This window comes from Condylostylus longicornis, unplaced genomic scaffold, assembly GCF_029603195.1.
Source record: "Condylostylus longicornis isolate FDR11 unplaced genomic scaffold, ASM2960319v2 ptg000040l, whole genome shotgun sequence".
Classification (NCBI taxonomy): Eukaryota; Metazoa; Arthropoda; class Insecta; order Diptera; family Dolichopodidae; genus Condylostylus; species Condylostylus longicornis.
In genome coordinates, this window is record NW_026578009.1 from 14684505 (window position 1) to 14709407 (window position 24903).

Genomic DNA, 24903 nt, shown 5'->3' on the forward strand with positions numbered 1-24903 from the left:
TTTTATTAGGGCTTTTGAAATTTTAAAATGCATATCGCTGACAAAACTGTGATACCACGTAAGTGCAAATATTTCCAAAAGTACTTTACCAATTTTCTGTTTAGGAAATGTCAAACAATCCATCTTTTAAATTTACGAAACAGTAAAAACTAATAAATAACTACATATTCTTTAAATAATTTTCATATTTTCATAAATTTAAAAGATGGATTGTTTGACATTTCCTGAACAGAAAATTGGTAAAGTACTTTTGGAAATATTTGCACTTACGTGGTATCACAGTTTTGCCAGCGATATGGTTTTTTTGTTGTATCTTCAAGCGATGATATACGTTAAGGCACTGGTTACTGAATCACCCTGTACATACAATAAACGTTCCAAATGATCATTATTCATTATTTATTATATTCTATTCTACTCTAATAAAATAAACGATAAGTTTACTACATAAATAACTAAGCACATAATATACACATGTTGTACACATGTTCATATATACCTACCGATAAAATTAGTCATTAAAAATAATGAAAAGTTTTCGGTTTTCTTTTCGCGTTTGTTATTAAAAAATTCGTTTTGCCGTCAGTCGCTTACTGATCGTTTACAAGCGGGTATAACAAAGTGTGATTTAATTTTAATAATTTTCTTTTTTGTTTTTATTGTTAAAGCGTGAGCGTTTTCTGAGTTTGCGTGTTAAATTTGTTTTTTTTTTATTTATATTTTTATATTACACATTTTTCTTTTGTAAATATTTTGATCAATAGAATATTGTATTTTTTAACTTAATAAATTTGTAATAATGGATAATAGAAAAGATATTGAAATACAATGGGTCAAAGAATTTTTAATACCAAAACTGATTGAAAATGGTTCATTAAAAGGAAAACCAACTAAAGATGAATTTTCAATCAAAGAAATTTCATTAAAATTTATTGATTCTGCTGAAGCATTTATGTTAACAAATTGTTTTAAAATTCATTTAACATATAATTGCAAAAATGAAGCATTTTCTGAAGATATGGTTGTTAAGGTAAAAAAAAAAATAATTATTATACTTGAAAATTAATTCTGTTATTATTTTTTTATATTTTATTTTAAATACATTAACATTATTCAAGTTTTTGCCTTACCGAAATCATATTGGGCATAGCATTGTTCTTAATTTTGATGTCTCTAAATGAACTGTTCAAAGGTTTTTATTATTTTTATCAAATACAAAATAGTTCTGTAATTGGACAATAAAAAACTTATTGTAAGAATATTAAATTGTTACAAGAATTAGGTACACCCTAACCAAAATAAACGACAGTTTGCTTTACTAAAATGTACCAAAAATCTTTAAAGAAAATTTAGAGCTTATAATTTTGAAGTTATGACAATTTCTTTTCATAATAAATTGCAAAATATTAACCACATCGTTAATTATTATAACTAAGCTAATAGAATTTATATATCAGAAAAATCAGCTGATATTTATTATTATAGAAAAAAATGTAGCATCACCATATAGTGCGTATATTATATTAGCAAAGAAAATATTTTTCGATATCAATTTAAGTGAATAATGTAATTGCCTCGGCATATCTTTACTTCTTAATTAAGAGTTTTTCATATCACAAATTGTGGTAAAGGTGTGCCCAAACTTAAAATATATGTTATTTAAATTAATAAAGATAACGATTTGTTTAATAAGATAAGGGAAAACAAAAAAGAATAAACTGCTATGAAAAAAATTGAAAAATGTACAAATTTGCTTGTGCTAAATAATTTAAGATTAAAAATTTAAAATACATAAATTATATTTTATAGAAAATTTTATATAGAGCCGCTTTTATATTATATATACATATGTATACATATATATAAATAGTTTATTTGACGAAACATAGAATTTTTACAGTTATTCGTCTATGTGACTATAGAAAAATCTATGCAATTATAATAATTTCAATTATTTTACCATTATTGCTGTGTAATATTAAATTAAAATTTTTTTAAATAAATTTAATCATATTTCTATAAAACATTGAAAAAACATTTTATAAAATATTGAATTAGGTAATGATTAATATAAAATTATAAGCGTCATAGACTAAATTTTCACAGAGTGACTTTGTAATCAAAAGGTTAATTACTCAAGAATTGTTAAATTCAATAAACTACAAAATATCATTCATGCGTTTCAAATGTTTAATTTTAATTTCGCAGTTCACGTGGTTGTCCGAATCTTTTTATAATTATCCGAAACTACAATCAAATATTTAATTTTCGAACAACTTCCCGTTGAAAATTACCTACAAACAAAATGGCAAAATTTAATTGAATGGCCAAAAAATATTTCAAAGCTTATTGAAGATAAGATAAATCCGTTAAGGAATTGTTACAAGAGACCACCCTCAAAAATACTGAAAAACATAATAAGTAAAAAGTTTGTCCGAAACAAACAGTAAAACGACAATATTCTTAGCTTGATAAATAATATCATTCACTCAAGTGCATATGCATGTTTTAAATAAATAGAACAAATAGCCAGATGTACTTTATAAAGATTTATAAGCAAGAGTATAATACAATATGAATGTACATATACACATTTATTGTACTATAATTATTACTTTTAATATTTGCAAATTTTATTAATAACTCTTATGAAAGACATGCAACTAATTAACAATTGATTAAAATTATCTATATATTTATTTTTTAACAATTATTATTTAATTTAAGTACATACTTTATGCTTGCTAACTTTTATTTTGTTCTTAATTAAAGCTTCATTTATTCTAAATAGTTAAAATATTAATAAGTAATTTCTGTTTAAAAACTTCAATGAAAAGAATGTTTTATATAATAAAATTGAGTATATTTATTGAAAAGGAACATAATACAGTAAAATCTCAAAATATTGCAACCTAATTATATAAATTTTTTAGTTAGGAAACCCCATTGTAAAGAAAACGAAATTGTCCGTATTTTAATGAATAAATTTGAAATTTAAATTTTATTTGTACTGCTCTGATCACTCAATTCTAATATTATAACCAATGACTGCTATTGGTAATGTATAGTTGATTATACAACATCTCTACTGTTTCTCATAATAGGTACTTAAATTTTATTAAATACAAAGATATATTCAAGTATAACACTTTAATTAATAGTGTTTATACATACATTCATACATTATATAAATAATATCTGATGTTATATTAAATTGTGTAACAAATATTTAATTAAATTAAAATTCATATCAATTTATACAATTTAAAATTCTTTTATTTAAACCTAAATATATATACATATATACAGCATTTATGTAGCCATATAAAATGTTCAAGCTACAATAGAGTCAACAATATTTTATGGTGTTAAATTTATATCTAAAAATTCATATAACTACAAAATATACAAAACAATTTTAGATTAAAATACAAAATACAAAAATATTTTAGATAGCTATTTAGTACAAAAAAAACAAATGATTTACTTTTACATAACTAATTTCCATTTAATATTTTGCAATTTATAAAATTGAAAAGCACTTATTAATTTTAGGGTTTTTTTATTATTGATATCAGTTTCTATTGAAATAAACATTAAGTACCTACTCTACTTATATGATATGAATTGTGCTACTATATGTATATTCACTTCATATTTATTAATAGATTGAGATATAGCTGTTGATTTACTTTTTGATTTCATTATGCTTGTATATGTAGATTTGTATAATTATTATTACTTATTACAAAAGTATAACAAGTTGATAGAACCAATTTAGTACTATCTGCAAACTAAAACTATTAACAAGTAAAATAGCCATTTTATGCAATTTTTTTTTTATAGAAGAAAATATACCAAATCAATTTGCTTGAATAAATTCTACATTTTAATTTTATATATTAGGTTTTCTACTAAACCTTTTGAAAGGATTTTGAATATTGAGTACATAATTAGAATATTTTCAAAATTAAAATTTTCGCTAAATTTTTAAAATAAACCCCGAGAAGATAGTAAAAAAAGCAGCTTATTTGAGGAACTATTTATTCGATATATATGCTCATATAATGTTATATCGGTCTGAATTCAGTTTTGTACACGAAAGGGTTAATATCTCAATATCTTTTGAAAAGCTTTGATAACAAATTAAGCCAAAACTTCATGACAGCTTTTGATTAAATTTTCTAGTACTGATTAAAAAAATTTTAAAAATTATGTGACCTATGTTATAAATAATTTTTTTCTGATTTAAGTGTCGGTACAATTTCTGTACTATTTTAGGCATAATTTTAGCTAATTAAGAGTATTATACATTAAAATCGAAATACAGCTACAATATTTAACGAAATAATACATCACAAAATTTTAGTAAATTTCACAATTCTATTCAACTTTAATTCAAAATAATTTTATTTATTAAAATAATACGCTTTCTAAATCAATGTTTGCCATCTTAATTATTGCTTCATTATTATATAATTATTATTTACCAAATGGTATTAACAATAGCCATAGTATACATATTGCGTACACATATTACAATTTTTATCTGTTTTATAATTACAATGTTAAATATTTATTTTTATATTGTATATAACAATAGACAATTTATCGTATATATTTATCAGTACATATTATAATATATGTATGTACATACTTACATACTTATGTACGTATATTCAAAATATTCGATAAAGAACTTGAAATTGTTGCGAAATTTTTGTTTAATATTATAAACATTCAGTAAATTAATATAGCATTTACATATGTACATCTATGTATACAGTATGTGCATAAGTAACATAAGAATAATAATATTATACAAAAATTACACATACATACAACGACAATCGTATATAGTCAAAATCATAACAGTTCTTATGTTTTAATTGCGCTACTACTTAACAATTTCGCAATTTTGCGAAAAGTTAGAAATGACTTTGAACAAAGAAGATTAGCAAAATTTTTTTATGAAAATAAATATATCGCAGCTTGCACTTTGTATTGCGATTTACCTTGTTTGTGAAATGTCCTAATATATTACCAAATTATATAATCTTTAATTCATTATATTATGAAAATTGGACTAATAGACTAAGTTGTCCTTTACTTTATCAAATTTTGAGAAAATTGTTGAACTTCAGCTTAATCGGCTCGCTACTAAGGGGTATAATAATGTTAATCGTGACTATTTCGTGGTATTTCACGTTATTCCAACAAAATTGAAAACCAGATTTTGACAGAAAGCTCATTTATTTATCAAATTATAAAGCAGTGCTTCTTAACAGATTGCTCTTGATCTTGCACTTATTTTAGAAAAAAAAATTTAGCTAATTTTATTATTAATTTTTTTACGATTCTAACACAGGCTATTGTAGTTAATTGCTCAAAAATATACAAACAGTTAGTCAATCAAACCATATAGATATAAATTTTCCTCACTAAGTAATGAATTTTGTATTAAGATTTTTAATTTAAGAATTAAATTTAAATAACAAAAAGAATTTAAAATATTTTGCGTTGTTTCATTCTAAAACAAAAATATTACAATGATATTTATGATGGCCATTGACTTGCTTACTTTTATTTAGCGCACTTCTATCATAACACATACATATGTACATATATCAATAGATATACATACTTACTTCAAGCTTTTATATTTTGAACTATCATTGAATGACTTGACAACTTTTATTGTATACATACAATATGGTCATTAAATGTTTATTTTTTTTTGAGCTTTTATATAAATAAGGAAACTTCACTTTAGAAATAACTTCACACTTATGTAGCTATAAATAGATATTCATACAAAACATGAGTTAACATGTATGTATATACATACATATATTGCATAAACATTAAATATTGCTGCTGAAATTTATTTGCCACTTTTTGTGTATTTTTTAAATAAAAACTCTGCAAGATCATTCTAATTCTTATATTTTGCTTGCTTATAATCTTTTAATTATTCGTACTGGAGCTATGTAACTATTTCTTTAAAATAGATAAATAGATCAAATAGATTGCAGCTTCGAAACTCAAAGAGAGGAGAAAAATTGAAAGAAAGAGGATGTGAAGTGTAAGTGAAAATATTTCCTAGCATGTGCAGACATATAAGTTTGAGGTACTCGTATCCACTATTGAGGTATTATTCACTACTTAAAAAGAATTTCGGTATTTCTTCGGCATACATTTTAATTTTCGGGCGCGTATCTAAGCTAAGCCCAGAAACATTACTTTTAAAATTTAAAAGCAATTGGCAAATTATAAAAACATTAATATTTATGTACTTATTTAATGCAATTCGAGACCTAGCATGTTCAAATTGAAGTTTTTAGTCCAACTTTACTTATATAAAACGTACATAAAATTCGGGTAGAAATCATTAATTTTATTTCATATTCCATAAAAGCGTCCCAAAAATGAACAATTTCTAAGCATAATTTTAATTATTAATTACATAAAAATTTCAGAAAACACCAAAAGTCAGTAAAGAAGACTATGATGCAATTAATTTCAAAACATTATTTGGAAATGAAATTCTTGCTTACACCAAAATTTTACCAGAATTAGGATCACCAACAGCTAGCTTAACATTATGGGATAATTATCCAAAATATTACTATTCACATTTAAAAGATGATGAAGCATGTATTGTATTAGGTGACTTTGTTGTTGATGGTTGGTGTATGTCTAAGAAACAAGTTGATTTGTCAGTTGAACATTTATTATTGGCTGGTAAGTAAAAAAAAAATATTCCTTAATTATTATACAATTTTAAAATATCCAATAGTTTTGTAGAAACCTTTATTATCTCGACTTAAATACAAACAAATTATCTATAGTGTTATAATTAGGGCTAGGATTTTTAAGTAAATACCTATTTGATGTCTTTCATGTTTAGGTCTTGATTAGGACATCGATTTCATTATACCTTTTTTGACATAGTTTTAGTTACAGAAATCTTTCTTCCCTTTTTAACATATTTTGACCTTTTTCAACTTTTTTTGGTCTTTTTTTGAAAATTTTTCCATTTTTTTTATTTATATTCATAATTTCTTAGAAGTTTTTTATTCAACTCTACAATATAAACCAAAATATAGACCATATTTTTAATTGCCAAAGATTTGAAATAAAAATTAATAATTTTAGCAACTTTCTTTTAAGTATGGATTTGTTAATGGATGGACAATTTCCTCAATAAAATGTCTACCCTATCATTTGCTTCTCAAACCTTAATAATCGAAAAGGCTGCTGAACCCGTGAAAAACATAAAAGATTTAATTGGGGCTGAAATTAAGGCGAAGTAATTTCATGAAAATCCTTTCCGATATCTCAAATGAATTTTGCAAAATTGAATACCTGACTATTATTTTTTGTTTCATTAGTTTCAGTTGAAGTTGAACGAACGTTTTATATTATGTTGTTTTTAGAGTGTTGCAACAACACTTTCTCATTTATAGCAACGAGGTGTTAAAACGCACTGGCCAAATTGAGTGTGAATTATACAGTCTTGTTGCACTGGACGTGTTAAATAAACTTAAAGTTATTCTTCGAAAATTTTGCAGTTTATTACTCACTACTTATGTTGCACATCTAGTGGAATCACCCGAATTTTTTATTCAATAATAAAGTAAAATCATTTATTAAATATTTTTAGAACCTATTTTTACTACTTGTAGTATAAGGAGTGCTTTAATTGTTGTAAAGCAATCGCTACTTATAATCCTAATCATTAATACTAAACGTTTTATTGAAATTTTGAAGTTAACATATTTAAGATAAAAATATAACCAGAACTTGCTGCTACCGAATAATGCATAATACGAAGTATATTTTAAGGATAATACCTGATAATGTTATTAGATTTTCGAAATCGGAATAAATTCAAATTTAAAAATTTAACTTTCTTATAAAATCGAATAAAATTGAGATGGTGCAGTCTTATGTGAAATAATTCGTTTATATACATACATACATATGAATTTTCCTTTTGGGAACAATTTTTCTTGTACGTGTATCCATGTTATGTCACTATGCATTTCCTACTTGCAAAATTAATGTTTTATGTCAACTTTGTACTCTTTACCAGTGATGACAACATGTATCTGTACTCTGCTATTGACCTGTTTTGTAATATTAAATACTAATTCATATATTCTAAATTAAACGCTAGATGTCTCAGTAAAATTTTTGTTTTATAGTTTGTCAAAAAATTTTATGCCTATGCACTCTAAATCTTCGTACTTGTTGGTAGTTCAAATTAAAATTATTTATGATTATAAGCAAAAACTTTGTATGAAACAATGATTAAAGAGTCAAAAATAATTGCATACAACTTGAGAGGTACAAATAGTACGAGGAACTTAAAAAATTACATGTGGATTAAGTAAAGCAGTTAATATTTTCTTATATAATATATATGCGTGTTATAATCGAACATGTTTGATTGTATAGCAACATGTTTCAACCTTATTCGATATAATTGGTACCTACATATGTAGGTGCATTTATTTATTTACAGATATAATATTACTTTGAATATAAATGTAAATATACTTATTATGGAAATTTTAGAAAATGTAAATATAATTCATAAATTGTAATTAAATACTTTACGAAAAATTTACTTCATTACAAAAAAATTAATTGAGGAATACAAAATTTATTAAAAAAGACAATTTAACAATATAGAAAAAAAATATAATCTTATTATTGTAATATAGAAATAATAGAGCTCTTATCAAAATGAAAACACTTCTTTCAGGGAGGGGGACTCCTTTCTCCTTGCTTTATGTTCAATTATACATATACATGCTTCGCACATGTAATAGTCAAGAAGTCCTTTATATTAATTTTCTTCAACAAAGAGATTTAAAAATATTGATTGTTATAAAACATCCACACAAAAAGACACAAAAATAATAAAAATTCGTCTTATATGCCTGATTTCCTTGTATATAGGCACTGCAGACAAAATACTGTTATGCTTACATATTGTACATTTGAACTTAAAGGGTTGGTACTTTGTACAATTTTGTATAATATTTTTATTTTATATTACATATGTATGGAACAAATATACAAACGCGCAAACACGTATTTAAACAATTGCGTATAAGAAATTTTTGACATCATACATGCATAATATGTGTATATGTAGGTACAAATAAAATATATCCCAACATATAGGTCATATACACACATAATGTACATAACATACATCTCAGTAATAATTTTAAAATTTAGAGTATATTCATAGTATGTAATATTTTGCATGGCAAATATCTATCCAATATATTGTTACATCAAATATTGAATACTTGATTTGATATTTTAACAATTACTCTTGGCTGTAATGAAAATTGAATAATTTTCTTTGAATTGAAAAGTTCAACATTTAATTATTTATTATGATTTTAAAATAACAAATAAAATGAAGAAATTTAAACCAAGAATTCATGATTTATCCTCAATTTATTCGAGTCATAACTTTTTCTTTAATATCAACAATTCCATGTTTAATTTTTTCAATAATGCGATTATTTGCTCATAAAGAACTATTAAATGCCTCATAAACGTAGAAAATCAACTCACTTAAATAACTCAAAAAAAAAATTATAACAGTTCTGTAAATTTCTCATATGCAGCAAAATATGCTCGAAAGCCTACGTCTACGTGAGTACCCTTTCAAATTTTTAAAATAATAAATAAATTGTTAATTGAGTACACCATGTACTTTATAATAAATTAATATTTATATAACATAATTTTGTGTATGTACACATATCTATATACATACATACATAAGAATAAATCTAGGCATTGTATACACGCTTATTGCATGTGTATAAGAAAACATTGTTCTATTGATCTTATTCATAATAAATTCAGATCATACCAGACTCCGGTTTGTAAAGTAGAACTTTTTCTTTTAATATACTATTCTATTTTAAATTAAATATATTTATATTATATTTTAAAATCTACTTTAATACGGGTATACTATTTTTTTTCAAAAACAATTTATTGGATATTTGAAATATATATTTTTATTAGTACATTTATTGTGTACTAGTAAAATATATGAAATTATTGCATACAGTTAGGATGAGCAAATAAAAATGATTGGAAATGTGTTAAGATGGAGACGGCTTCAAAAAAAAGTCAAAAATCCAAAAAAAAAGTTGTGTTACAGCAATTTCATTGATTTTTTATTGACTATCGACCTACATTATCACTTCAGTCAATTTCTATGATAAATTCCTTGTAAATTAAAGTAAACAGCATTTTTTTTTTCCTTCTTTACTCCTAGGAGGAGTATAATGCTAGTGCATGATATCTATCATGCCCTAGTTTCTACAGTCATAGAGAGGTAGCTAGGTAGGTGACTAGGCTACCGTAGTTTTTTTTTTTTTTTATTTATATTAAATATTTCAGTTTATTAATATTAACTATTTATTTTTCTTAGTCTTTAGTATCGAATATTATGAATATTTGAAAATTACTTGTATAATATTTATTAGTATTGTATATTAAGTTATATAATATTGAATATAATTTTTATAGTGACCTGACCGGGGTTTGAACCCGAGACCCTTCGATTAAAGGGCCGGTGCCATAACCACTGCACCAAAGTAAACAGCATAACCTTCCTAAAACTTAAATGACTGAAATTGCGCGAAAACAACCGAGTTGACTTAAGTTTTGAATTAGAAAAAAATAAAAACCGACTTAATTTCGACTTAAAATCATAATTTATGACCTCACACTTTTCTTTTATCAATACACTGAAATAATTTTTGTTTAACAGAATCCTAAAAGAAACCGTCCTGAAACTGTTAAATCAATAATATAAAAACTATAAAGAAAAACTGTTTCCTGAAAACCTCGTTAAGGTTTTCCTTAAGAAAACCTATTTATAAAATTATTTAAGTACTTTTTTCCTTGAGCTGTTGGGTCACATTAGAAGCTGAAGTAAGTTGAATAACGGGATGTTCTAGAAATATAAGGCGCTGAAAATTCACATTTGGATATAACTTGGAAGGGAAAAGAGGTGTCTAAAAGAAAAATCAGAAATTAAAAAAAAAATAAATTCCAGATAACGGTTAATTTTTCCAATTGTACTTTTCCGCTAATTGTGTGAGCTGCAATTCTGAGATAAGAGGCGAATGCAAAACTTGAAAAGAAAACAAAACAGAAAAACTTTTCTTAAAAGAACATTTCTTTGTTAAACTTAAGGTTTGCTACCTTAAAAATTGTAGAAGTTTTGTGATCACGGCACATGGACGGACAGACAAAGACTGACAACAACGGACGGACTAACAGAGTGAAAACCCCCTTTTTCCATTTTTTTTATTTCGAAAACTTTTAAAAAACAGAATAATATCCAGTCGAGTTTTAAATTTAATTAAGGTTAATATATGTTTTTGGTTCTATGTAAAAGACATCATAAATATCCAAAAAGAAAAGTAAACAGGAAGAGAGAAAAAAATTAAAATGAAGCAATCAAGCAAATACTCGTAGTAATTGAATGAGTCCTGGAATCAGCATACAAACAAACAGAACAGAAAATAATAATGTGTAATCCTTTGCAGCATAACATTTTGGATATGTTCACATATATACGAGTATATAACATGTAGGCAAAATGTATAAATATTTTTATAATTTTATAATTAATATACGTACATAATTTAGTATGAATGTATGTATTTAATTTTCTTGTTACTTTAAAGTATACAGGATCGAGTATCTTTCGTGCATATAAAAGAAAACTGTTGCTTTCCATACAATGTTGAAATGAGTTTTTTCTACTACATATTTCGAAATATAATTTCACATCATTGAGCTTTTTTCTGTCATGGGGCAACATTTATTTTTAATATACACGAGTATTTTGGAAAAAAATCCAAATTTCATGTTAAAAAACTCGACTGATCATTTTCGTCCTTTAACCTTAATTTCAAGGTTAATTTTCTTTTTCTTTTCATCTCTACATAATTTTGTATTTTCTAATACAATAATTCTATTTACATCCTAAAATACATCTATACAATAAACATACACATTATACAAATTTGAAATTTTGAAAAAATCCCTACGAATTAAAATTAAACTTTAAACGAATGAGACTAACAACCATAACGTAAGCAAGGAAATTTTATATTCAAAATCGAAATTTAACTATGAATGCAAACAGCAAATTACATTTTTCGATAAAAAAATTGCTTTGGTGGTCAAATGAAAATTTTAATAAACTTTTCTATACATCATTTATAAATGTATAAATACATAATATGTAAGTATATATATATTTATTTATTCGATTTAGTACTTAAGAGGATAATCTTCTTTCCATTACAAAAATCGAACATTATAATAAAAATGGAAATTTTATAATGTACTCATTCTCTTTTGATTTTCACACAATAATCAAGGGAACTAATACATTCGTGTATGTACAAATGTATATATGTATATACAAGCATCACACTATATGACATAAAAATATAAGTGGAGTAATGCTTAGGCATTATACATATGTATGTATCTAATACAGAAATATGATCAAATAGGGTTATTCAATAATAATTTTATTTTAGGATTTTTGAAGAGCTTATACACTTTTTTTACACAAATCTTAGCTGCACTAACCTTAAACTCAATTTACTATTTCACTCTTATCCATGTTCCATGTTCTTGTTTTAATGGTGAATGCTATTGAGTCCTGGGGTGTAAATGAAAGCTCAATTACAACTAAAAGAAATAGAATTTTAAATGATAAATTATTGAATACCCTTCAATGGCATACCCGGAGATGAAAACAAAGATGACTTAGCTTAAAATTGCAATATAAAAACGTAGTCAATGTGTCACGGTAATGAAATCTCATTGAATATAAAAATCAAAAGAAAATATTTGATTATACAAAATATTCCGATTATTTTTGAAAAAGACTCCTACTAGCGGAATAAAATTCTATTGAACAGCATTCTACGACTAAATTAGGAGCCACGTACTTTATTTTACTTCCATCTCTTCTTTGTCACTCATTTTTTAATAAATTCACATTTGAAATACTCGGTGCTGAATAATCTTTACTTTAATATGCTTATTTAAAATTCAATTTCGAAAATAAAATCATTTTATTTAAAAAAAATTATTTTGCTTTTTCTTTTTTAAATGTTTTTTTTTAATTTTGTTTACTTTTGCATTATGTTTTAATTTAGTTTTATTTTTATTCTTTTTCTGCTGTTTCTTTTTTGCTTTTTTGGTAATTTTTAGCAAAACATATTGGAAAATTTCATGGAATTTGTTATGATTTGAAACATAATAATCCCGAATTTTTTAAAAGTATTATTAAATTATTGGGTGAATCAAGATATGCTAAAGAACCACCACCAGAATGGGATTTAATATTACGTACAGCTGGTCAACGTTCAATAAATTCAGCTAGAAAATATTATGGCAATATGATACCAGAAAATTTTTTAAAAAAATTAAATCAAGATTTAAGTAATATTTTTGAACAAGGTAAAGAACGTTTAAGACCAATTGAACCAGAAGCAATACTTTGTCATGGTGATTATTTAAGAAATAATGTAGCATTTCAATATAAAAATACTAAGGTAAATCAAAAATATAATTTTATAAAAGTTCAATAAATGGACATTATCTTTAAAATTCTTATATTTACAAATTTTTCTTCTAAGAACAAAAAGAACAATTGCTTATATTGGCGAAATTAAATTTTATTCCTTTTTATTTTGTTTTATTTTTGAACAGGATAAAGATTTACCTACCGCAGCCATGATGTTTGATTTTCAAACATTACGTTATTCATCGCCAATGTGTGATTTAACAACATTTATATCACTGTCGAGTGGTAAAGATACAAGACAAAAAAATTTCGAAAGGATCTTCAAAAGCTATTGTGATTCATTAAAAGACACATATGAAAGCAGAACTTCAAATAAAATTCCTGATTATCTAAGGTAAAAAAAAAAAATGAAAATATTTATTAAATTTTTTTAAGTTTTTTAGATAGCAAGAATGTGTAAAATGAATTTTAAAGGAAAAAATCTTTTATAAGATAATTAAGAGCTATCATGAATTTCGTTCGTAGCTCTGAAATTAGGAAAATTACAAATATCATATTGTCAATTTGGAATTACTAAAATTCTGAGCTCAGAAAATTCTTAATACAGTAATTATAATTTACGATCGTAATAAATATTCTTGTCAAAAGTCTATATACTATCAATACTTAGCAACTAGGTTTCAAGTTATGGTTACTAGATTTTCAGCTAATGTAAATACTTTTCTACTTAGTGTAACTGTTTATCTGTTCAAAGAGATAAACATTTTTTGTATAGTATACACTGGAAATCTAGTAGCGTACACTGGAAATCTAGTTATCGTTAATGTTGTTGTGTTTTATGAAGGTTATTTCACAACTTTTAGTAAAACAATAAAATGTGGCGTCTATATATAGTTATATACACATATATACGAAAACATATGTGTATATTTTTTTGTTTTCTTTAGAAATTGGAAATTAAATATAAAATTACTTACCCTTTAACAGGGACGGACGGTTCATATATGCAAAGTATGCATTTGCAGTGGGCGACAAAAAGCAGGGGCACCATTGAAAACTTTAAAAAACCATAAATTTAAAAAAAAAAAAATTGATACAAATTTAATTCAATTTACAGCGAAATTAACTTGATAAAATGTACTTACATACAAACATAATATTTTGTTAATAACAATGAAAATGTTCGTAGAACGAAAATTATTGATACATTTTCTTACTCTACACCACTCTTTTATTTATATTTATTGTACGAATACACAAAATATTTTTTTCAATGTATGAATCATCAGAATTGCAATTATTAATTTTTCCTTTGACATATATACTAGAATAAATTCGTATATTATGCCTATACACAGAAAATATTATTTCATACAGCTATACACATTCAATCCTACAAACACATAAGTGAAACCGTCTCATATAATATGCATAGAAGCAAGATACGCAAAAAATAAAAATATTCATAAATATACATGCGCACATAATTTATATTGTTTAATATGAATAAGATCAACATTCATGCGTACACATATAATTATCTCATAAAGCAAGATTTTTATTTTGCTGAGATTGCTCCCTATCAACACTCGCTTGTACACATATAATTATATCACAAAGCAAAATTTTTATTATGCTTAGTGATCGCCCTGGCTACACTTGTTCGTACACATTATATTTAAATTGTTTCATATATGCAAAATTTTATTTATGCTTAGTTGTCGCCCACTCACTAAACAAACAAACACATTAATGTATATGATAGTTACGTGTACATATATGACTAAAAGAATTTTACTCAAAATGATCACCATATCACCAAATTCCTTTGCTCAACATTTCACCTTAGTAGCCCTAACATAATATCTTCTGGATTATAAACATGTGCTCATGAGGTCCCGACATAAATTTTAATGAATATAGCCGCCATTTTATTATTGCGAACCAGTGTCTGGATCATATCCAGTTTAAATAGAGATCCGCCGTTTACTAAATCTCTTGTAAAAATTTGGTGAGTTTAACTCAATTGGTTTTTGAGTTATCACTGGGACAGGCGAACGTTATCTCTTACCGTTACAAGCGGTATAAAGCAAATATAAAATACCCTTTAATCATACGTTCGTACGAGTAGAAACAAGTAGTACACTTGACTTTCATTTCTGTTAAATAATATTAAAATTTTCGGTCTATTTTCACAAAGAACACAAGAAAACTTTAATGATTACAAACATAATCTGCTTAAGTTTACTTTTTTGCAATGTTTCTTTTTGCAGTAAATTGTTTTCAATTTTATTAATTTAATTTCCTTGAAGACACACTCATTTAGAACTCAAATCTAATCTAAAAACTCAACTTTGGCATTTTCGAAAAACTCAATTTTTTCTATTGTTTCACTTAAAATTTTCGTCATAATTTAATTACTCGTATTATGTCTCAAAAATTTTCAAAGATAATATAAAATTTATAAAAAATTTTCTGCTGTATCCTCCCTTCTCCAATAATTCAAGAATTCTCGACTCGACTCGAGTTTTTTTCCCCAAAAATCGCAAAATTTAATTATTAAGTAATAACAAACATATTTTCCGAAGAGTATGTTTAGATAGTTTACCTAAAATGTTTTTAAATTCCTTCTCCAATTGTAAAACAATCGAACAACTTGATTTTTTTGAACACCGTATGCTTTTATATTGAACTACCATTATTCTGTTTCATATTTGTATATTGAAGTAAATCTTAACGAAAAAGTTATATAAAAGGAAGTGAAAGGAAATTATTCTAACGAAATCATTGAAAAATTTAAAAGAAAAATAATTTACATAAATTCATTAGAAAAATTTTTCATATACACGTACATACTTACACAAATTTTGTTTATCACAGAAAGTAATTCAAGATACACATACGTACACACAAATACCAAAATTGTTTTTTCCTTAAAAAAAGGAAACTAAAATATTTCAAAAGTATACTAATAATGTAGTCATTATCTACATGGTTATGTCCAATCTTAAAACACACAAGTTTAGGTACATTTACATTATATATATATATATATATATGTATACACATGTATGTACTTAATAAATATTATTCTTGTTAGTTGAAAATATGAAATGATAATGAAAATTAATTCTATGGAAACAAATAAATGAAAAGCCAAAAGAATTTTGGAAATGTTTTTATTTTTATGGAAAATTTTTTGACTCTTTAATTATGAAAATAGAATTCTTTTTGCTTTTCTTCTCTATATGATCTATTTATTTTAAGAAATATAGAATGGAAGTTAACAATCGAAATAAGCAGAAGCAAAAAAAAAAAAAAAACCTTTTATGAGATTATTTAGAAAATTTTTGTTTTTCCAAATTTTCCTTTTATCTATTATAAAAAAAACTGGCAATCCTTGTACATATTTGCGTAATTGCGTTTTATAAAGAAAGAAGCAAAAAAAAAGAGAAGAAATGTTTATTCATCAAAATATTTTGATGTTTTTTCGATAATAGAATTTACATATCTACATACATACACGATTTGACTGAATTAATTTATATATTTAATATATAAGTACAATTATTTAAAATATTACTCAAGCACCTATTTCATTTTACACATACATGCATATATGAATTATCCAAGTAACCTTAAAAGTTTTGTAGGATGAAGGTTCTTATTCTGTCTATCTCAATTAATATTTTTACTCATTTGGTATGAGAAGGAAATTAATTGGGATCATTCTCATACGTTGCATATTTTTAAACTGATCAGCAATAAACTAATCAATTGATTTCATTAAGATTTTAATATTTCAGTAGATGCATCCTATGTGCACTTTGATTACATATTTTTAAGAAATAATTGGTGTGCAATTGCAAATGATAATGAAATTCACAAAATAGTTTTGGTAGTATAAAAAATCTCAATGTTAAAATTTAATTCTAAAATTTGCTTATAATTTATTTATCCTTGTTTCCCAGTTTACAAACTCACATTTATCCTACAACTTATAAAATGTTTCTTTTGATATTTGATTAATTGCCGACAAATTTTTTGAGTTGGGAAACAACAGCCACTTAATGTCGCTAATTTATTTATGTATTTTTCATCTACTTGATTTTCTATATCTAAGCCGTGTTAATAGTTACTTATTAATTGTTACATACTTTGTTTTAATGATAAATTGTTCTAAACTCAAAGTTGTAGGTAAAGCATTGCTGCAATTATTTCCAATTTCAAAATATGCAATATTTAGTTACAGCTCTACTTATATTAGGAAATTTACTTCACTTTTTGTTAACGTTCATATCTGCCTAATATTTTTATACATGTTTCCATTATTTATTAATTAGAAAATAATTTTTTATTTTATTTGCTTTTTTCAGCTATAACAGCATGCTTGAAGAATATGTACGTTATTTGCCATATAGTTTAGGTATTGCTTCAAGTTTCTTAGCAACTTTGTATGAGCCTCATGCATTGGAATCAACTGAAGAGTTCCTTAATCAAGCTAAAAATGAAGAGCAAATTATTAAGGATACTACAACCCGTGGTGGCGAAACTGTAGACAAAGAATTAGCTGCTTTAGTTTATGAATTATATGATTTTTCACAAAAACTTCATGTTGATATTTTTTAAATTTTATTTTGTGTTAGACAAAATTTTAATTTTCATTTTAATACCATGTTAGTATTGTTAATTATTTTGTAAATTTATGTTTTTTTTTTTTTTGTAAGTACATCTTTGCTATTTTGACTTTAATTAAATTGTTAAATAAGAAGCAGTTATGTGAAAAAGTGTAGAATACTTTTAAAAAATAAAATCTTGTCTAATTCAAAAATTAAAATTTGATTTTAGCAAAGAACTTTTCCTACATCAATAAAAATTTTGTGTAAAAATAATTCCAGTTTTTTCAACATAGTTAAAAACGAGTGTAACAAATTCCGAGTCTAAGATGAAAACCATCTACTTTCAGTTTTGAGCAATTATAATTAAATTGTCATTGACCAAAATAAAAATATTTACTAATCCTGCAAACCATCTAACCAAATCCAGCAAACCATCTAACCAAATCCTGAACTCAACTTTCATCTTTTGTTTCTTCGGTACTAAAAAGAAATTAAACTGAATTAAGTTGAATTTAAATGATAAAAACTAGCTTGATTTACTGAAACAAACAGAATTAAGCTGAGGCCAAAAACCTCAGTTAATAATAATTTTAGATTTTACTAAATATTGTATGTTAAATCGCTAATACATGATTATTAAAACTCAATCAATCTGGGATTTTGAATAAATTTTCTTCAGAACTTTAAAACAAGCCTTAATCATTTGATTGTTCCAATATATCAGCCTTACTTCATGCTACCGCCATCTGACTTTCTTCATTTTAAATAATTTTTAATTCTTTTGTTTTAACTCCAACTGCTCCAACTACATTATGTTATCTTTCGTAGTTGAAAAAAATGAAATTTGCTCAAAAATTTATTTAGATTTGTCCTGCAATATTTTGTTTTTACTCCTTGTTCAGTTCGTATTATATTTTAGAAAATATATTTCAATCCTTCAAAAATCAAGTAAAAAATTGCACATAACTGTTGGTTTTAATGCTAAAGAAAATGCATGTTGAATTATCTGCAAAATATAGAAAACACAAATATACCTTTTCTAGACACGAGATGGCTTTGTTAAAAACTGTGGCATCTATTGGTTTGAATTTTAATTATAAACATGGATGTAACATTAAGAATTTTTGCTTATGTCCGCAAGGATTCCATATTTTTAGAACATTTTTGGTAAATTTATTAAAGGGTATTTAGTTTATGCTTGCAATACTCCGAAGGTTACATATGTATGTATTTATGAATCACGTGATTACCTCCGGATATACATAATTCCTTATTTATTCTTGACAACAACCTTTAGTTTAATTTATGTTATTGACTAATTTTGCACAATCTATAACAGCCATCTATGAACTGCTAGAACTATTTTAAAAGAAGTTTAAAATTGAGCATATGCTAGAAAATAACGACTTCGCTTTATTCAGCGTAGCATATTGCTGAATAAACTAAATATAATTGCTGAACTAATTAAAATTTAAAACCATTTAAGAAAAGGTTCAAGTTTCCAATAAAAAAAAAATTAATTTTCTGCGCTACATACCCATTTCTGATTGTTATTATCAAATTCTTTTTATTTTCCTATGCAAAAATCTTTAAAAATTACATCTAAAATATCATCAATTCTTATATGACCAGTTATTTCTTCTATATTACGAACAGCTTTTCTTAGTTTTTGTGCTAATATCGCTAAATCTTGATTTTCATCTAGTATTATTGCATCTTGATTCTTATTTAAATCGATTTGAAAACTTTCTAAGAAACTATAAATATTTTGAAGACACTGATTCAGACTTTGACGATAGCGTTCTTTTGTTAAATATGGGTTTTCCGGTACCGGATTACCACAACTGAAATGTTGATAATTTTCTCAAAAGACTTACTCAATATGTTCATTTATAATTTATAACTCAATTTACTTACATTTCTTCCAAGCATATTTTAATCTGTTGTATAACCTTTTCTATACTTTGATTAGTTTTACATGACATAAAATTTAAACCACCTATATGGACGATTTTCTGCATTTCATTTTCCGATAATAAATCTATTTTGTTAGCTATTCTAATTATTTTTTTATCAATCAAAACATTATTTGGCAACCTTAAGGATTCTGTATAACTTCTTAAATATTCATTAACACTTTTATTTTGATTTAAGTGCCGAATCAAATCCATTGCATCAAAAATAATTATAACAAAATCTGCTGTTTTAATATAATTTACTGCTCTATTTATTCCTTCTGCTTCTATTGCATCTTCAGTTATGTTTCTTAAACCTGCTGTATCGGCAAAAACTACTGGATATTCTCCTATATTTACACTACTTTCAATTATATCACGCGTAGTACCCGGTGTCGAAGTCACTATAGAAATACTTCTTTGACATAAATAATTCATAAAACTACTTTTCCCAACATTTGGTCTACCAATTATTGCCGTTCGAACACCATTTCGTAAGATTTCACCACGTCGATTATCATTTAAATGTTCTTCTATTGAATTTTTTAAATTAACTACATTAGAATATATTTCGAGTATGGTATTATCCTCAATATTTTCATCTTCAGCAAAATCTATATAAGCTTCTAAATGTGCAATACTCCGTATAATGTTGTTTCTCCAGTTTCCATATAATTTTGATAATGTACCATTAGCTTGAAGCAAAGCCTAAAAACTGTTAAATAGGTACAAACACAATAAAATTAGTAAAATTTATAACCTGTTTCCTTTGTGACTCCGTTTCAGAATGGATTAAGTCAGCAAGCCCTTCAGCTTGTACTAAATCAAGTTTTCCATTATAGAAAGATCTCTTTGTATATTCACCTGGTTTAGCTAGTCTAAATTCTGGAATTGTAGATAATGCCCCCAAAATGCAATTCACTACAGCAATGCTACCATGTACTTGAAACTCACAACAATCTTCACCAGTAAAGCTCCTCGGACCTTCATAAAATAGCAAAAATTTTTTTTTAATAAATCAAGTTCTTATATTTGGTATTTTTACCGGGAAACCAAAGAATTAAGCCATTATCTATTTTGTCACCATTTTTCGGATGATAAATTGATTTTAAATAAGCATAACGTGGCTTTGGTTCAAATTTTTTGCCAATTAAATTTGTTAGAGCAAGTTTAGCTTTAGGTCCTGACACTCGTATCACTGATACGCCACATTTTCCATGTCCTGTATAAATTGATCTTATAATAAAACAAATTAATTCAAAAGGAAAACAAACCTGACGAAAGGCTGTAAATTGTGCTTTGTGAGTACTGACATATAGTGTAGGGAAATTTTAAACTTGCACTTAAAATTTCCAAAGACTTCAAAATCATTTTAGTACACAAGTAATTGAAAGTGTAAGTAAGAAAGTTCCTATTGAAATTTCTCAAATGTTTCAAAATCAATTACCTATAATCAAAAACTTTAAAATACTTAAAATTTAAATTAGAGTCTATGTGTATTTGTTTTGTTTACAAATATGCGGCTCTTAGACAAACGTCAAACTCGTATGATTACTAGTTGAATAAGAGAATGTCAAACTTATCGTCTGTCAATAAAACTTATAGCTTTTAAGTCGAAACATATGCATAAGTCGCTGCTTTTGCGGCTTACCTTACATTTCATTTCATATTCTATTCGAGTATCGAAATAATATTTGAATATTTTAAAATCAAAATCCATTATGGCACTGATATGGAATTAATGATATGGAATTAATCATTAATATTAATTTGCTTTATTCAACAATGTGAGTTTCGTTATTAATAGTAAATTCTTTAAGAAATAACATAAAACTTTTATTACATTTTAATTGTAAAAGTTAGGCTAAAAAAATATACGTTCTCTAGACGTTGAAGATGATTCACCATAAAAACGGACAAATTTTAAAAATATGTACAGTCAATACATTTTTTATTACACTTAGCTTTTATCAACATGTTTCTGGTATGTTCTTGTGCACTAATTTAATTGTCCTTGTTACTTTCTTCTAAAAAATTTGGAAGTGTGTTTAGTAAAATCAGCAAATAATTTTTTTTGAAGATAATGGAATTTTGTGATTCCATATTAGCAGCACTTCGACAGTTTTGCAATATTTATTTAATTTTTGAGAAAAGAATGAATCCATATTTCAGCAAAATTTTTAAATGTAGCCAATTGTGGCATTTTACCAGATTTTGAGTATCTTTGTATCCACGCTAAATTTAAAGCAAAAATGTATGCAAATGGATACAATTGTATCCAAGTGGGAACGCTGCTTAGTGGTTTAAAAAGTTATAGCCGATTTATAATTATAAGCAATTATATACCTGGCAGATTTAAAGTCTTATATCTCTATCATTTAAATTTTAACTGGATTTAGCAAGATGAATAAATAAAATAATGAAAAACTGTGTAAAAAATGTTTATCATAAAAATTATAAGTTCTATCGAAAGCCAATGGCTTTGAATTACAAGATTCTTTGGTTCACCTCAAAAATTTTTGGATATAAAATAGATGACATTAATTTTATTATTACAAAACTACAAATTTAATTTGTTGGAGAGGGGGAAACCGATCTGTGTACAGATTGACCAAATTGATAAGTGACAAAATGTAATCTATTCCGTTAAGCAGTGAAAAACGTAATGCATTTATGTAATAATATCAATGTTGTCTAACGGGTCTTAGAAACAAATTTAAAGCACATTTTATATTCGTATTTATTTTTGTTTGCAATTGAAAATTCATGTCATCTAAAATTATTAAAGATCTTTCAAAACAAAACAGCTGCTCTCTTGAATTATGCAAACTGCTCTTTAATTTCACACTGTTTCTTTTCTCTTTCACACTGTTCTTACACATATTGTTAGAATAAATAAATAATTTTTTTCATTTTTATTTTTATTTATTTATTTATTGAATTTTGTACAATTGTTATGTTATATAATAATAGTATTTTCTTCAAATAATATTGTGTAATTAAATTTTATTTAATTTTTTTTTTGTTATGGTATTCTTATTTTTTTTTTCTTTGTTTTCTCTTATTCTTTAAATACTATAATTTTTATTTATTAAATGTATAGAGCATTTTATAAATTTCTATCATTTTATTATTCTCTTTTTTTTTGTTTTACGATTTCCTCTTAAATTTTAAATAATTTTTATTTGATATATTAATTTTCATTAATATATGTATATAATATTGTATAATTATGTTTTACCTTTTTATTCTGAAGAAATTAATAATTGAGAGTAAAGATTTCTTTATAATTTTCTTTAATTTTTCATTTCTAGATTTTTTGAGTAATTATTACATACTACATATTATGTATTATCATTGTTATATCTTAAACACAGCTCTAAAAAAGTAAGAAATTCAACTATTAATCATTGGCGTTTTATAGTTTAATTAAAAATAAAAATTTACATATTTCTCATTTTATATGTTTTAGCTTTATATTATACATAATAATGAAATTACTATTCTAAGTATAATTAGAAAATTAATAAATTACTAAATAAAAAATTGAATATAAGTATGAATAATCTACTGTGACACTTTCAATGGAAAAATATATATAAAATTAAAATATTTTTATTATTTAATTTCGAAATCATTTGAATACATAATATATTTTAGAACTTTCAAAACACACCATTTATAGAAATAAATATACATGTTTATTTTTTTAGAAATATATAAGTACCACAAAAATACATGACGTATCGAAATGCAAGCCTAACTTAAAAACAAACAAAAATTTAAAAACCGGTTTTAAAATATCATTATATTTAATGTATGTATGTATACTGTACAGGATCTACTACATTTAAGGATATGTCTTCATGTTCTTTCTATCTATGCAAAAGGGGTCTATTTAAAAACAAATTTTTCAAAAGAAAATTTGATATTTCTGTTAAAAATAATCTTTTAATAAAAATTGAAGTTAAACTTTATAAAAATAAGCAACATATGTATGTATATCTATAAATATTTATAGATTTCTTCTTAGATCTTTGAAATAAACTCGTTGACACGAAAAATAGGGATATTAATATTAGTAAATATTGTAAAATATTTAAGGACTATTTAATTTAAATAAAAATAACTTATAATTTTATATAACCTCAATAAATTGAAGTATTTTTATGTAGGCCCTCATCATTATCGATGAAGTTAGTGCGGCTAAGGGAAACAATTGAACTTGGCGATGTCAGAATATTCGTATTGGCGCAATATTATAAACCAAAATATTTTATTTCATTCGATAAGTTTGTCGAACAGAATTTTCATTCATATATTTTAAGTCAATTTTAATAGCTCATTCGCTTGACATTTGAGCGAATTTTCCAAATATAATAACAAAAATTCATATTCGCGAAAAATGGAATTCGCTTCGCCGATCATAATCTCAACTCAACTTGTGATTTTACATAACCTAAAATACTGTATAATTGTTTGAATAAGCAATTATATAAATAAATAAAGCTAACAAAACTTGTATTTATCAATGAAATAAATATAAAAATTCAGTAGAATTTGAAATTAATTCAAAACATTTTTTGTTAATTCGTTCTCAACGAGTTTTTCTTTTAATATTATAAGAGTTTTTAATTTATAAAGCCTCTAAATATTAAAACCTATCATTTCTATCGCATATAATATTATGTATGTATGTATAGTTTAAAAAGTGCGCTAT

The 24903-nt window shown here is 24.8% G+C and overlaps 2 protein-coding genes across 2 annotated transcripts; one reads left to right on the forward strand and one right to left on the reverse strand.

Moving 5' to 3' along the window:
• Positions 1–580: 580 nt before the first annotated feature.
• LOC129609708 (uncharacterized) lies at positions 581–18481 on the forward strand. The gene is made up of 5 exons (XM_055521816.1): positions 581–1030; positions 6480–6744; positions 13294–13637; positions 13795–14003; positions 17986–18481. Exons 1-5 carry the CDS (start codon positions 800–802, stop codon positions 18236–18238), a joined length of 1302 nt encoding a protein of 433 aa, XP_055377791.1. The 5' UTR covers positions 581–799; the 3' UTR covers positions 18239–18481.
• Positions 18482–19783: 1302 nt separating this feature from the next.
• LOC129609747 (tRNA modification GTPase MnmE) lies at positions 19784–21676 on the reverse strand. The gene is made up of 5 exons (XM_055521862.1): positions 21458–21676; positions 21229–21405; positions 20944–21167; positions 20146–20891; positions 19784–20072 (listed from the first exon to the last, which is right to left on the reverse strand). Exons 1-5 carry the CDS (start codon positions 21552–21554, stop codon positions 19796–19798), a joined length of 1521 nt encoding a protein of 506 aa, XP_055377837.1. The 5' UTR covers positions 21555–21676; the 3' UTR covers positions 19784–19795.
• Between the last annotated feature and the right edge of the window lie 3227 nt (positions 21677–24903).